Consider the following 13,693-nt stretch of genomic DNA (forward strand, 5'->3'; position numbering starts at 1 on the left):
GATGGCAGCTTGGCGCTGCCAGGTGGTGTTCTGACTGACATATTTTTGCGAACACAAAAAAAAGGTTAATTAATTATATTCGAGCAGCACAAGGTTTATTCAAAACGCAACGGTTCTGTGAATCGTATCCTGCAACATATCGTCAATCCTCTGCAAGCTGAGATGAACTAACAAAGAGATGCAGTCATCTTTGATAGTGAACAATACATTTAAATCTTAATTTGGAGCTTTCGTGACTGCAGGAATTACTCTTTGATTCTTTCGGTAAAGTCACGTATAAAGATAAAATAATAAAATAAATAATTTTATACGACGTTTCGATTGCAACACAAGCAATCATCATCAGGTATAAATGAAATAGCAACAACAATCTAAACAAAAAACTATAGACAGACATATAAGCAGACAGATATCACCAAGATACATAGAGAGAGAGCAACACATGGGCACACACAGAGAGATCGTCGTTACATGGTAATTTCTGACTTTAACATCCTGCTAATGCTCTCACATTAACACAGCTTATTCAATGCTAAATTCCTCTGTTGATATGTAAACTCCTTTGTCAAGGCGCTCTTCTCCTCCCACCCAGCTTAAAATACGCTGCCAAGCTTAGCAGTGTTCATTGGAGTGCTGTCTTTCAGACAGCTCTGTCTTCACCTGAGGACGGCTGCTTGTGTTGTGGCCGAAACGTTGTGAGATTTTTATTTTATTATGTTTTATTTTTATTATTGTATTATTTCCCTTCTACGTGACTTTACCGAAAGAACCAAGAAGTTGTGATATATATTCATGCTTTTCCTGGAGATGTTCACAGCAGTTTGTGTAGCTAGTAAACCCACGCCAAAACCTACGAACCCAATGAACACCAGTAAATACGATAGTGCAAGATTTGTGATCATTCTGCTTTTGGTGGCTTAAATGTATGTCTATTAGAGCGTCTACAGCAGAGTGCCAAATACAGAAATCTAAGTTCGTGCGTTAAAGTGTTTTTTAAATGTTGTTTCAGTTGGAGCCCGATACAGAAAACAAACCGCGACGTAGTGGAGGGGGTACAGAAACCCCGCGGACATCAGTCCCAAACCCTGTGCTCAAATACTTCGAGGAGGAAGGAAATTGGGCTCACTGCCGTACCGAGTGGGGTACATGTACTTTTATGTGGGGAGGGGAAGGTAGGAGAAGAATAACTTAAGGGAGTAGAGGGCGTGGGGGGAAGAAGGGGGGCGGGGGGGGCATTGAAGTGATTTTTTTGTGCCTTCACTCGTGGCAACACCCCTTCAGAGTGTTAAAGTCATTACCTCGATGAAGCTTGGAGAGCTGAATGCAATTAAAAATAACTCACCAGCAAAACACCTTGTGAAAGACCCAACGCAGAAGATCCTTGAGTTTCATTTTCCACGAAGCTCGTGGCCCACCCTAAACCGCATCCACAGCACAAACCGTGGCAGATGCTATGGAAAATTAAAAACTATCCAATGTGCGACTGTGGTCATCCATAACAGACGATACGACATATAACGACACATTGGCCTATCCACAAATACCAACGAGACATCACAGCGATACACTTCGTTGCTCCTGACGCGGTTGTCTGGCTTGATCACCTGAATGTAAACCATGTAGTTGTTGCTCTGCATCTACATCAGCCATACGAAAGAAGTGTGGGATTCTTTACCAATGGGTGAGGACCAACAATGGAGATGAGTGCCGCCCAATGCTCATTTGAGTGTGGGGGCACTTTGTGACTGTTAAGTGGAGTAAACAATCTGGACCAGCACGTGTCGCTAAACGGCAATGGGAAGGCATACAAATGTCACTACTGTGTCGGCCCGTATGAGGGCCAGGGGCCCCAGGGGGGAGCCTGGGGGATCGCGTGGTGGAGGATTCGGACCTTCCCGGAGGTTCCGGAAGGGAGGTGTGGCCTGGGCGGAGCCGGCCACGCCGGAGCGGTTATAAGCGGGGCGTGAACGCAGAGCTGGGCTGTTCAACCCGAAGTGAAGACGCCATCATTGGTCCTCAAGTCCCTGGGTCGTCGTCAGTGACCAGGCAGCCCGTTGCCTGCCTGGTTCACGCTGTATAGTGTTCCAGAGTGTTAGTGAGTTGAGGAAGATGATCACCACCTTACGTACAGTGTTATATTATTTACTGTTCTAATACATAGTGTTGCCTCCAATCTGTGTGTGTGCACCTAATTCGAACCCACTACACAAATTTAGGGCTGCTGGTGTGATATTTTATATTAGACTGCGTGCTGGAGTAAGATTGATTGTACTTCTCCAGGGCGAAGTGTATTGCATTCTCAAGTCAGTGGCGAATCGAGTGTGGCTGATGATTATGATGATACAACCAACCCCTCGGGTCACAACTGAAGTCTGTGCACAATTTAATTGCCATCCAAACGTTCTCACGCGATGGCATCTTTCCATGGCCATTCCAAGAAATTATCATTGCTTCAGTAAGAATGCACTTATACATGATCTCTACACTTCCACCAAGGCGTAGTGCTCCTGGCTCCACCGAATAATCTCACCTGGGGGATTTATCTTCCCGTCCCCTCAGTGCAGCGACCAGCTCATCCGAACAATTATTCATGCTTGATTGCACTAAGTGGTGTCTGCTTTGATAAATCATGGCACTATTTGGTTCGATATGTGGCCTTGGCATTGCACAGTAAATGTAGCCTGATTGCAGGACCTTTGCAATGCCTTGAATAGTCTGCCTACAAATTATGCGAGAAGAATCAGCTGCACATGCGATTGCAGCAGAGCATCGAGGGGGGATAAAAAAAATCAGTTATGATTTTTCGCCCATGGATGCATGATTTTGGGGATACAATTTTCCAAGCATGGCCCCACACATTCCAGCCACTCGATAGACAAGGAGGCACAGAGTCGGGCATGCGTGGACCTACTCTGTTTTGTGGCTTCTGTGCAACAGTAAAAGTCCCTTTTGAGAATTTACAGATGGGCTCGAATTAAGGGTGTGCTGAGGCTTAACAAAATGTGTATCTCGTATTGCGCCATGAGACCTTACCCACTGCATTTCCCAATGGTAGTTGGATGCTGTGGTTGCTGGGTAATCGTGTTCTCGTGAACAGGGCTCGCTTATGCCTCCATCTGTCCTGAAGCTTACACTGATGGGGAGCAGCGAGCAGCGTAAATTTAGTTTCAAAATTCGTAGCCAAAACATTTGTTGACGATGTAGTTTAATGTATAGTTTTTTAGTCAACGATGACCATGAGTGGGTGAATATAAAGCATGACGATGAATTAATACTGACCAAAGCATGACGAGAAATGTACGAGTCTGAATGAAGATGGAGACTAAGATGATTTAGTAACATTCTTTTAGAGACTGCAGTGCACTGAGGAAAACGAAACATAGGAATTTGGCTATATGTGTCTAAAAAATATTGACTTTGTGTACTAATTGGCTGACATGATAATATTGGAGGGGGGGGGGCGACGACAAGAGGGGGAAATTCTATGCCGCTGACACTAATATTTTATTACTGAGAGTGCAAAAATGTTAGACTCCTTTAGTCAACTAGACTAAGAGAATGCCTAATTGAAATCCACAGGTTGTCGTCGATAAGACTAAGACCAAGATAAAAAAAATGTTGACCAAATTCACACTGGAATTCATGTGGTTATACTGACCTGCATTGCAGAGTAACAAGAGGTGAAACACAATAAGACATTTCTGAAGCTGTTCTATAATGTCAAAGGGTCAAATTATGTGTTTGTTTGATCAAGTATATTTAAAAGCCTCCAATTTCCATCTGTGTCATGATCATCCACTGTTGCTGGATGGAGGAACGATGAACTGTGATGGTACTGTGATCGTGGAATCCAAAAAAATTTTCGTGGGGCCAAATAATCCACTGAGGTGTCGCCCGAAACCGCAATATAAACAGATTTACAACCAATTTTCCAAAATCATATTCCACATCTGCAGCACCGCCCTTCGCATTATTCCAGCCGTGAAACGTTCTTGAGGCCTAACTCGGAGGGCCCACCACTCGTTATCTCACTCTGCCAGTAAGCGTGGCAAACATAACGCGGGTAATTAATTTTTACAGGAAAGGGGGGAAAACGGGTTAACGGGCGACATAAGCATAACCGGCTATTAAGCATGGCTGATAAAGTTGCCCTGAAGGGGCCAGGTTAGTAAAGCGAGGCGAGAGCGAACGCACGGTGAAGCCCATGCTCGGGTTTTCGGTAGCCGTATTTATTACTTTTTAATTCGACATCCTTAATTTGCAAAAACTTTCCAACTTTGCAAATAAGTTCGGCAAAGTTGTTTTGGAGTTTCTACAGAAAACGCATCTCTCTACCAAGTGTAAGGCTCCTGCTGTTACCTTCTGCAGACCTGGTCAGTATTTTACATCGAGGTGGAAAGCAAGCATCTGGTGATAAGGGTTCTTGAGGCCATAATGGACAGCCACGTAGCAGTGCATCGAATCGGTAATTACAACCACTTTAAACGCTTACAATACGTGCATAAAATCACACCAGTGAAAAAACATTATTTACAACGTAGAAAATTGATACACCAATAATATGCTAATGGCGTGGCCAAAACTGTGCACATGATAAATGCAAACAAAATTATCAAAACGAGATCGATTGTTCACTAAACGTGAAATCCACCCCATTGTGACAACTATTTCAATCACTGAAGAGGTTAATCTTTATGTTCTTAAATACTGGGCGCACCTCAAAAAATTGGCTGCCATTTATGGCGGACAGAGGAGCTCATCCTATTTCACTCCACGGAATCCACTAATTGCTGGTGGAAATGTTTCTTCCACTGCGACTTTCCACAATGTCATTAATTATTCCCCTTGAGGAAAATGCATGAAAGTAGGATGTTACTTCAGGGGATCTGATTCGCTGTCCCCCTGGAATTTGGCCAGTATAGGACTTAAACGTATGTTTTTTTTTATATTTAATAATAACCACTGTGGAGTTCAGGTTAACTGCACTCCATGGACTTTCCCCTGGCCGCTTCTACCCCCACTCATCTCGCTCTACTTCCCATCATGTCTCTTCTGCTCCAGCAATAGAGGCCTTTTTCTGAAACCTACTGTCAACCTCCAGTCAATGGTAGGTCTCTTTCTCTGCTGCTGCGTCTGCCCCCATAGACTGGAATTCTTTCCCCATGGCCATCGATGTTGCCGACTTCCTGCTACTCTTCAAATCCAGGCGTAAGACCTTCCCTTTCTCTTCTAGCTATGACTAACGTTTTTCCGACGAAGTACCTTAATTCACAATTACACTTAAAATATGAATATACTTTCCTGTTTCAGCAGTCCCTGTGATGCTTACACCCTTCTTTTTGTACAGCGCCTTGAGATCCAGCTGCATTGAAATGTTCCATAAATCCATATTGCAGTCTATTGATTGTGCTTGGTGATTCCGGTACTGATGAAGCCAAACACTCAAGCGGAAGAGTCTTTTTGGAGAGTGGCTAGTGGCGATCCGTGTGGAGGTGAGAACTCAGTAATCAGTCGCTGTCTTATGTCTATGATGATAATTTGCATTTTTTTAATAAGTGTAACCGGTCCGCCCTGTCCCCCTCTCCTCCCGTCGTGAATCCTTCCGAGGGAGGCAACAACGACGATAAAAAAAAATGAAGTTCGGAGACGATGTGTTCTGTCCTCCGGAGAAGTGGCCGATTCGACAACAGCTGCACACCAAGGGGAGGGGGGGTGAAACGGAAACACTGTATTTCAAAAGCCCTCTTCATAAGCGCAATTGCGAATGGCAAGCGGGATCAGAGACACCATTTCAAGTCACAACAGCGCAGCTGAATTCCTCAGCACGGAGTCCGCCCACATCTAAATTGGGAGTGTGCGTTGTACTCTACCGTGCACGTGGGGCTCTGTGTCAAATCCCCGATCACCTTTTCCTTTTTTTGTAATAATAAAAAACGCACCTGACTGCGCAGCAACTAGCAGAGTGCACAATTATACGTCTGATTCATCACAGGCGAGCTTAGACCGTCTACATAAGATAATGAATGAGTTGCGTTGAGATATTTTAGATTGCATTACAAAAGTGTATTATTATTTTTATTATTATGCTTGTTTACTCAGGATAGCGTCGCTGAGTCTCATGACTCTCTTTTTAGGATGGTCCAGCAAAGGTTTGCAGTCGGGGGCGATGCTCGATATGTATATTCTAATTCAGTAATTTTTTAGGTAATTTTCATACCCAGTAAATTGGGACCATGACGCTGGCACACAATAGCCTCCTCTTGCAAATGTTGCCACGGGATTATTAACGTCCATTGTGAAGCAGTATTAATTAGGGTGGCCGTTGGAATGAAACTGTGTTCCTCCGCAATAAGAGACGACCACGCTATCGCTAGGTCATGTCATTACCATGATTATACAATTGAATGCATAATAATGAAACTATTTATATCCTTTGCGAAATGGCTGATGGATATTCAAAACATACAAGAAATAAGAAAAAAACACAGTTGCATAACTATATATGGTAAGACATATTTAAGTTGATTGGAGAGTGGGAAAAGCACTTTTGATTAAATGGCGATGATGCCTGGGTGCCTGGTTCATGCCCATCTGCAAAATGTGACAATAGGGGACAATCTCTTTTGAATGAAAACTAATTCTCATCTATGTGAGCCACATATTTCAGGAGTAATAGTGCCCACTCAGGTTTCTCAGCTTCTATCGTTCTCATGTCTCTTTCATATACAGTACTCTTATTTTATTTTTCTACCTACGTGACTTTACCGAAAGAACCAAAGAGCATTTTGGACTTGCCTGTATGCATATGCTCGATCTCGTTTCAATTCAAACGTTGTATATATTTGGTACATCTGGTGGTGAGAATTATTTAACCCACCAACAAGCCGAACTAATCAATTGTGCATTTAACACTTGCACATGTGACAATTACATGTATTTGGCTATGTCAGGTGGCCTCACCCACAAATGAAACGTAACGTTGGCTGCGAAAACCTACGTGTTCAATAAACGTGTTCAGTATTAATTAACATTCAAGTAAATTCAAGGTGCGTCGCTGTTCAAATCTGCACTGTGGTGGCCCCGAGTCAGTGGTTAAAATTCCATATTCCTATTATCGGGCCATTATGTCCATAGAACTATCAATGTTGACTTACCACAAAGCGCTACTAATTTTACCATAGCCAGAAGGATGATGGACTCAATTGATAACTGCTGATCAAAGGAACCTAAGTGCATGCATCACTAATTTTCCATTATGAAGTAAAGAAATAAGTCAGCTTATTCAAATAAAAATGTATCTTTCATTTGAATAGTTTGAATAATGTTACTGTTTTCCAAACCGAATTGCTTCTCTGTAATGGCCACAACACAAGCATCGCATGATGTGATGCTTTGTACTGTTTGCACAGTAGCGACCCAATGATAACTGTCTGTGATTGGACGGTTTCCATCACATGTAGCTCATTTTGACTCACTTTACAGCCCTTTGTCAATCCACTGCTGGTTGAAGGTCTCACCATTCAGTGTCGGTCATCGTGGTTGTTTCATCATACTTAAACCCGCTGGTCAGTGTGGGTTAGTGGAAAAGCTCCTGACAATTTCAGATATCACTCACCGCTGATATAATTTATGTCTGAGAGTTTGTCACGCGGTGCTAGAGCACCAATGCCACCGTTCTACTCACAAATGTACTCAGTGCATCTGCAGTGCATGAAAAAAAAACATTAAACATATTACATATTATTTAATGCCATTCACTAGTTGGTCAAGTTTGTACCGTTTTTTTACACAACTTCCATCCGATTTAAATGGTACTTGCTTAAATAAAGAAGTTAATTTGCAGACGTGAGTTACGAAAACTCGAGTGAATTCCCCGCCACACAGCTCTTGCGCACCTCAAGAGAGAAAGTAGGCGACGCTAACCGCAGAGCAAGAAACGAACGGTCGTCTCCGATTGATAGCAACTTAGAGGGGACGATGACCCTTGAGCAGTTCGATGATTAAGCGGTCGATTTAATGCCCATTCACCGCTCTTATTCATCCCCGATGCCGTGGCTTATATGAAAAATAACAGGGGCTGCCGGCCGTTGGCGTAAGCCGTTTAAAATCGAAACGCGCTCGACGCTGATAATACACACGCGCAAAACAACTTAATCGTAAGGACACTCATGTGCCGTAACGGGATGTCAATATCTCTTATTCGTCCCCGCAATCGATGGGGAGGGGAGTGTGGCGGTTTAGTTGAGGAATGGGCCCCCCACCGCGATTCATCTTGTCTGTTGGCAGTCGCTAATGTCAAGATCCCGACAGTTGTGTCTGTATATTTTGAATGTATCTGTGTGTCAGTGTGTCCATGTGTGTGCTGGGGGCCTCGGTGGCAGAGTGGTGGTGTACGCACTGTCGCAAACCTGAGTTTGAGTCTGCCCATGGCTAATGTTCATCCGGTCCTGAGCCTCCTCTCGATCATTTCAGCAGTTAATGAGTACTTGATGCAGTGCAGAAAACCATTGGGGAGACAGCAGAAGCCAAGCATGGTGCTGTCCGCAACACCTCCTTGTGTGACGTGCCAGCCTTAATAGGTGCTCGTAAATTGCATTAGTCCCCCAAACAGTTGGGTAAATTATTATCTGCGGGGAACGTTGTGTTTGTGGTGGGCAGTGGTTCGTGCACTTTACTGCAAAGCTGGCCATCTGTGTGCGATTCCTGGCTATGGCTAACATTACTGGCTAGTGGTGTGTGATCTATTATGGGCCTCATCTAGGTTGACTCGGCATTATATAAGTACTGTACCTAGTGTGATATGTAAAACATCAGCATTTGCGAGATGAAGGCGATCGGTAATCGTGTTGGCCACACCACCACCTCATGTGCCGTGTCAGCTTTAGTCACTGTTCGCTCACAGTCTGTATTGCTACGTGGGGAGTTATTAATTTTTTTTGTGTGTGCAAGTCCCATTGTCACCACAACGATGTGAATATTAATCAATGAAAGCTGAGAGTTAGAACCTGGTGTGTGTTCATCCCTGTGGGCAGAGTTTACACGGGTCCGCAGCCCACGTCTATTCAACACAACATATACTTGGACGAAACCTAAGGGCAGACAAGCCTGGGAATTTCTGTAGTAAGATTAAATGTGCAAGAATAATAAGCCAAAGGAAGGCAATATACATGGAATGTCACAATGTGTAGCACATTTTTCCAATATTTGACAACATGTGACAAGCCTGTGGAAAATTGGCTCCACCGAAGATAAGCGCGGTACACACACCTCAGAGTAAATGAGATGGAAACATACATGCGACCTAAACGCCCTCACCAGCAGCAAAGAAATCCAACGCAGTATTCCCAAATAAGTTCACCAGCAGGAGTGTTCATGGTGTGAAAAGGTTCAGAAAACAATATATGTCCGTATATCATGGCATTTTCCGAACATTTGAATTTCCCTGGATTTCCATTCACTGACCAATATTTAATTTGAATACATTACAACATATTTTGTAATTATACCTGTGGATAGTATAAGATTATTCAGTCCAGAAAATAACAAACAAATACGTATACTGTAGTTTCATTTTCGCACAAACAAATATATTATGCATGCAATGGACTTGCATGTTTACTGGAACAATAATTAAGTTTTACACGGCTCTGCAATACCGGGCACTTCACTGTCACATGACATTATAAATGAAGAACAGACGGTGGGATGAAAGTAGAAATGGAAAAGAGTTGTGTAGAGAATAAGAACCAAAATCGATAAAAAGCACAGATGGTTAAGATAGTTAAATAGATTATAGGTAAGTACATATTATTTACTCTTTGGTTATTTCGGTAAAGTCAAGTAGAAAATAAAATAATAATAGAATACGATGTTTCGATTACAACACTGTGGGGGTCGCTAGCCCCCGAGATCCCTCCCTCGATAATGCTAACGGCCGGGCTAACATCATCAATCGCCACACCGCTGCTAGGTTCCTCACCCATGGTGTGGGAGCCGTCGCCCGAGGATTCCCCTCCACCGCGGGTCCGCGTAGTAGGCATGGTTGGATACCGCGTAATATTATGTCCCCCCTTACGCTACCACGATACCTCCCTTTCCCTAATCGCGTACCTGCGACCCACACGGAGCAAACGTATGCACACACACACACACCGCTCCACACTGACTACTCGCGTTATGATCGTACACCTGTATCACACACGGAGTGAACACACGCGACACCCACTCTCGCACCGCTCTGCGCCGCGCTCCACCCGAGGCGAGCCGCAGCACTACAGAACCACTGCGTACACACGCTCACCCACGCGCTCACGCTGCACGACAAGATCAGGCGAGACCACGCTTCGCTATTGATGATTTATTATCTGCTACCTGGTAATTTAATGTGATGTCAGTATGAGTCGACGAGGCTGGCCTATCCTACTTCCCCTGGACCTATTCCCTATTTATCGGCTTACGATACCCTACTTCACCTTCTTACTCCCTGTTAGATGCCCACGGCGGTTCGTTGATCCCGTACTCGCAGCGTGCCTCGATGCGTCTCACGGACGTTCGGGTCGCTGGACTGGAGAGCGTCCTGTCGCCTGGCGCTGGAGAGAAGAGAGAGATTTCCCCTTTGCGCTCCCTATTTATCCTCCCTACCTCAAAGGGATGCGGCTCTGAACAATAGGCTCGCGACCCTCTGGCACGCGCACGGCGGTTCCGGGCGCTTTTGATATAATAATTAATGCTCAACCTACGCGGCGCAAATTCCAATCAATCCCTTTCTCACGCAGGCCCCCCCATTATTGCAGTTCATGCGGCGGCGTCCGTCACAAAGGCTCGCCGTGGGAATCTGTGCACGGGCTCCCCGCGCGCCTCCCCTCTCCCGATCTATTCATACCTTCAGCTCAATCATTTACCCTCCCCAACAATTGTACCTGCGCGCTCAAGCGCAACTATCCCAACCTTCCGCGACTATGCGCAAGATCCCCTGCTACTCATGCTGTCCCGTCCTTCCCCTGCTGGCCTCGTCGACGCATGGGGGGGGGGGGGGGGTGTGTGTGGGGGATGCGTTTCAACCGTGGTGGCCGAATGCCCTTCGCCGCGGCCACACCATATTAAGGCCGGTCGCAGCGCCGCGGTGCAACGTAGAGTCGGGGGAGGTCATCCAATTCTCTGATCGCCGGAAACCGTGAGAGTTAATCCCGATAAGGGTTTCTCGGATAAAAACCGGTCGATCAGGTGTCCTCCCCTTCCCGCTCTATGGGGGGGGGGGTGCGTGTGGGTGTGTTCATGTGAGGTGAGGTGAGGGGGACGTGGGGTCGGCTCGGTCGCTTGGTGGTGGCGAGGCCGCAGATGGGGCACCTGCTGAACGGCTTCGTGGTGGCGGCATCACATAGCCCCCCGAGGTGCCAGTCCCCGTCCCGGGTTGACTGGAGCACCTTGCTTGAGCCGCGCCCACGAGGAAAAGTTGTGGGGTCCGGGGGATCCGTCCGGACCTGGTGGCTGGTCTCGGGGCGGGTGGCTCCGTCCTCTGTAGCTCCTGCTGCGGCCTCCTCCTCCACTCCAGCGGCTCTCCCCGTCCTCCGGCACCTGTGGGCTGGGGCACAAATTCAGCAGCGGAAGGGTTTAGGGGCCGTCGTCCGCGTCGTCTTCTGACTGGATCGGGGCGTCTCGGGGGCTCGGCGAGGCCCATGTAGGGTGCGAGGCCCCCCAACACGAGGGGTGCGGGTACTCCGGGATTTCGGGGCCTTCGGGTGACGGGGTTCTCTCTCGCCGGGGCCGCTTTCCACGGTTTTAAGCGGCGGACGTGGACCACCGTCTCTCGATCCCTCTCCCCGCCATAAATTAGTACCGTCCAGGGGGAGATCTGTCGCACCAGGGTCCCCGCCAGTAGGTCGTCAGTTTCCCCACCTGCCCGGCCCCGACGCGAGGGGTGTGTTGCCACACCTTAGCGCCTGTCAGGAATAAGGGGGGTTCCATGCGGGGTCGGGTGCCCTGTTCCTGCTGCCGATGCGCGGCTTCCCCTTGCGGGTATGCTCGGCCTCGGGCTTCTCGCAGGGTCTCCAACAGGTGTTCCACGGGGCGGCTTCCCTCCTCCGGCTGGGGGGAAGGGACGCCGAATAGCAGATCTGCGGGTAAACGAGACTCGCGGCCGAACATCATTAAAAACGGGGTTTGTCCCGTCGACGTGTGTACGGTGGTGGTGTAGGCGAAAAGGGCGTAGGGGAGGTGTTCGTCCCAATCCCGTTGATTTGCGGCCGCCATACGTTTGAGTTTCCCCGCTAGGGTCTGATTCATGCGCTTTACCATACCGTTCGCTTGGGGGTGGTACGCTGTGGTTCGGTCCTTCTGGATTCCGAATTCTCGGCACAGTGCTGGAACAGCTCGGCCTCGAACTCGCTACCCTGGTCGGTGAGGACTCGTTCTGGGATCCCGTGCTTGAGTACGTAATGTTCCACGAATGCCCGGGCCACCACCAAGGCCGTTTTATCAGGGATGGCCACTGCCACGGGGTAGCGGGTGAAATACTCTACTGCGACTAGAATATACCGGTTGCCTCGATGGGATCGTGGGAATGGCCCCTGTAGATCGATCCCGACCAGCTGATTCGTGCGGCTGACGCGGAACGGCCTTAGGGGTACCTGGTATCGTGCCGGTTTCGGCCCGCACTGCTGACAGGCGCGGCAGCCCTGTACCCAGGCCGCCACGTCTTGTGCCAATTTGAGCCAGAGATACTGGCGACGCAGGGTCTCTCGAGTGCGTCGTTCCCCATCGTGGCCCCCGAGTGGGTGGTCATGCACCAGCCGTAGCAGCTGGGGTCGCACCTGGGCAGGAACACAGATGCACCCCGGCTGGCCGGCCTCGGTTAACTCACGTACCACTCCGTTCTGCACACACAACCGGGCATACAAACCGCTCCAGGGTCCTGGTAGGGTGCTCTTTTCCTCCCGCAGTGCCGCCTCCACTGCCGCCAGATCCGGATCTCGCTGCTGGGTCTGTCTCAGCTGCTCGTCGTTCAGACCCGGGAAGGCGCAGCCGACGTCCTCCTGGATCCGTCCGATCGGGTCCCGAGCCGCGGGTCCCGCGCTTGCCGGGCGGTCGACGGGATCCTCGGTGCCACCTGTGAGGGTCTCTGTGGCGCACACTGCACTCTCTCTCGCTGGGGGGGGGTCAGTGGCCGCGGCCTCTCGGGGGTCCGTTGCCTGCCGGCAGCGTCCCCCCGTGAAACACGGGCAGGCCTCCTCCGCCCTTGTCTCGGCGTACACCGTGGGCCGCCTCGACAAGGCGTCCGCGTTTGCATGCGTCCGGCCAGCCCGATACTCGATTTGCAGGTTGTACTCCTGCAACTGCGCCAACCAACGGGCCATCTGCCCCCGCGGCTCCTTGAATGTAAGAAGGAACTGAAGAGCATAATGGTCCGTGCGTACGCGACATCTCCGGCCGTACAAATACGGCCGGAACTGTTTACATGCGAAAATCACGGCGTACAACTCTTGGCGGGTCACGCAATAGTTCAGCTCGGCCCCACTCAAGGTCCGGCTGGCGTACGCGATGACTCGTTCCGTCCCATCCTGTTCCTGTGACAACACCGCGCCCAGCCCGCTGCTGCAGGCATCGGTGTCCAAAATAAAATCGGTGGTAAAATCGGGGAAAGCGAGGGTGGGGGCGTGGGTGAGGTGATCTTTGAGAGTGGTGAAGGCCGTCTGGC

General features: G+C 48.3%; 1 protein-coding gene across 2 annotated transcripts in view; it reads right to left on the reverse strand.

Moving 5' to 3' along the window:
- Positions 1-11,631: 11,631 nt before the first annotated feature.
- Positions 11,632-13,693, reverse strand: part of LOC144935503 (protein NYNRIN-like) — a 63,950-nt gene continuing 61,888 nt past the window's right edge. The window contains exons 2-3 of one of the 2 annotated variants that reach the window (XM_078862346.1): positions 12,899-13,325; positions 11,632-12,084 (exon numbers count right to left, since the gene is read on the reverse strand). In XM_078862346.1, the coding sequence (XP_078718472.1) occupies positions 11,933-12,084; positions 12,899-13,325 (579 nt within the window). In that variant the 3' untranslated portion in view covers positions 11,632-11,932. Of the gene's footprint in view, positions 13,326-13,693 lie in introns of both variants that reach the window. The other variant, XM_078862260.1, reaches the window with a different exon arrangement.

This window comes from Lampetra fluviatilis, chromosome 1 (assembly GCF_964198595.1).
Source record: "Lampetra fluviatilis chromosome 1, kcLamFluv1.1, whole genome shotgun sequence".
Taxonomy (NCBI): Eukaryota; Metazoa; Chordata; class Hyperoartia; order Petromyzontiformes; family Petromyzontidae; genus Lampetra; species Lampetra fluviatilis.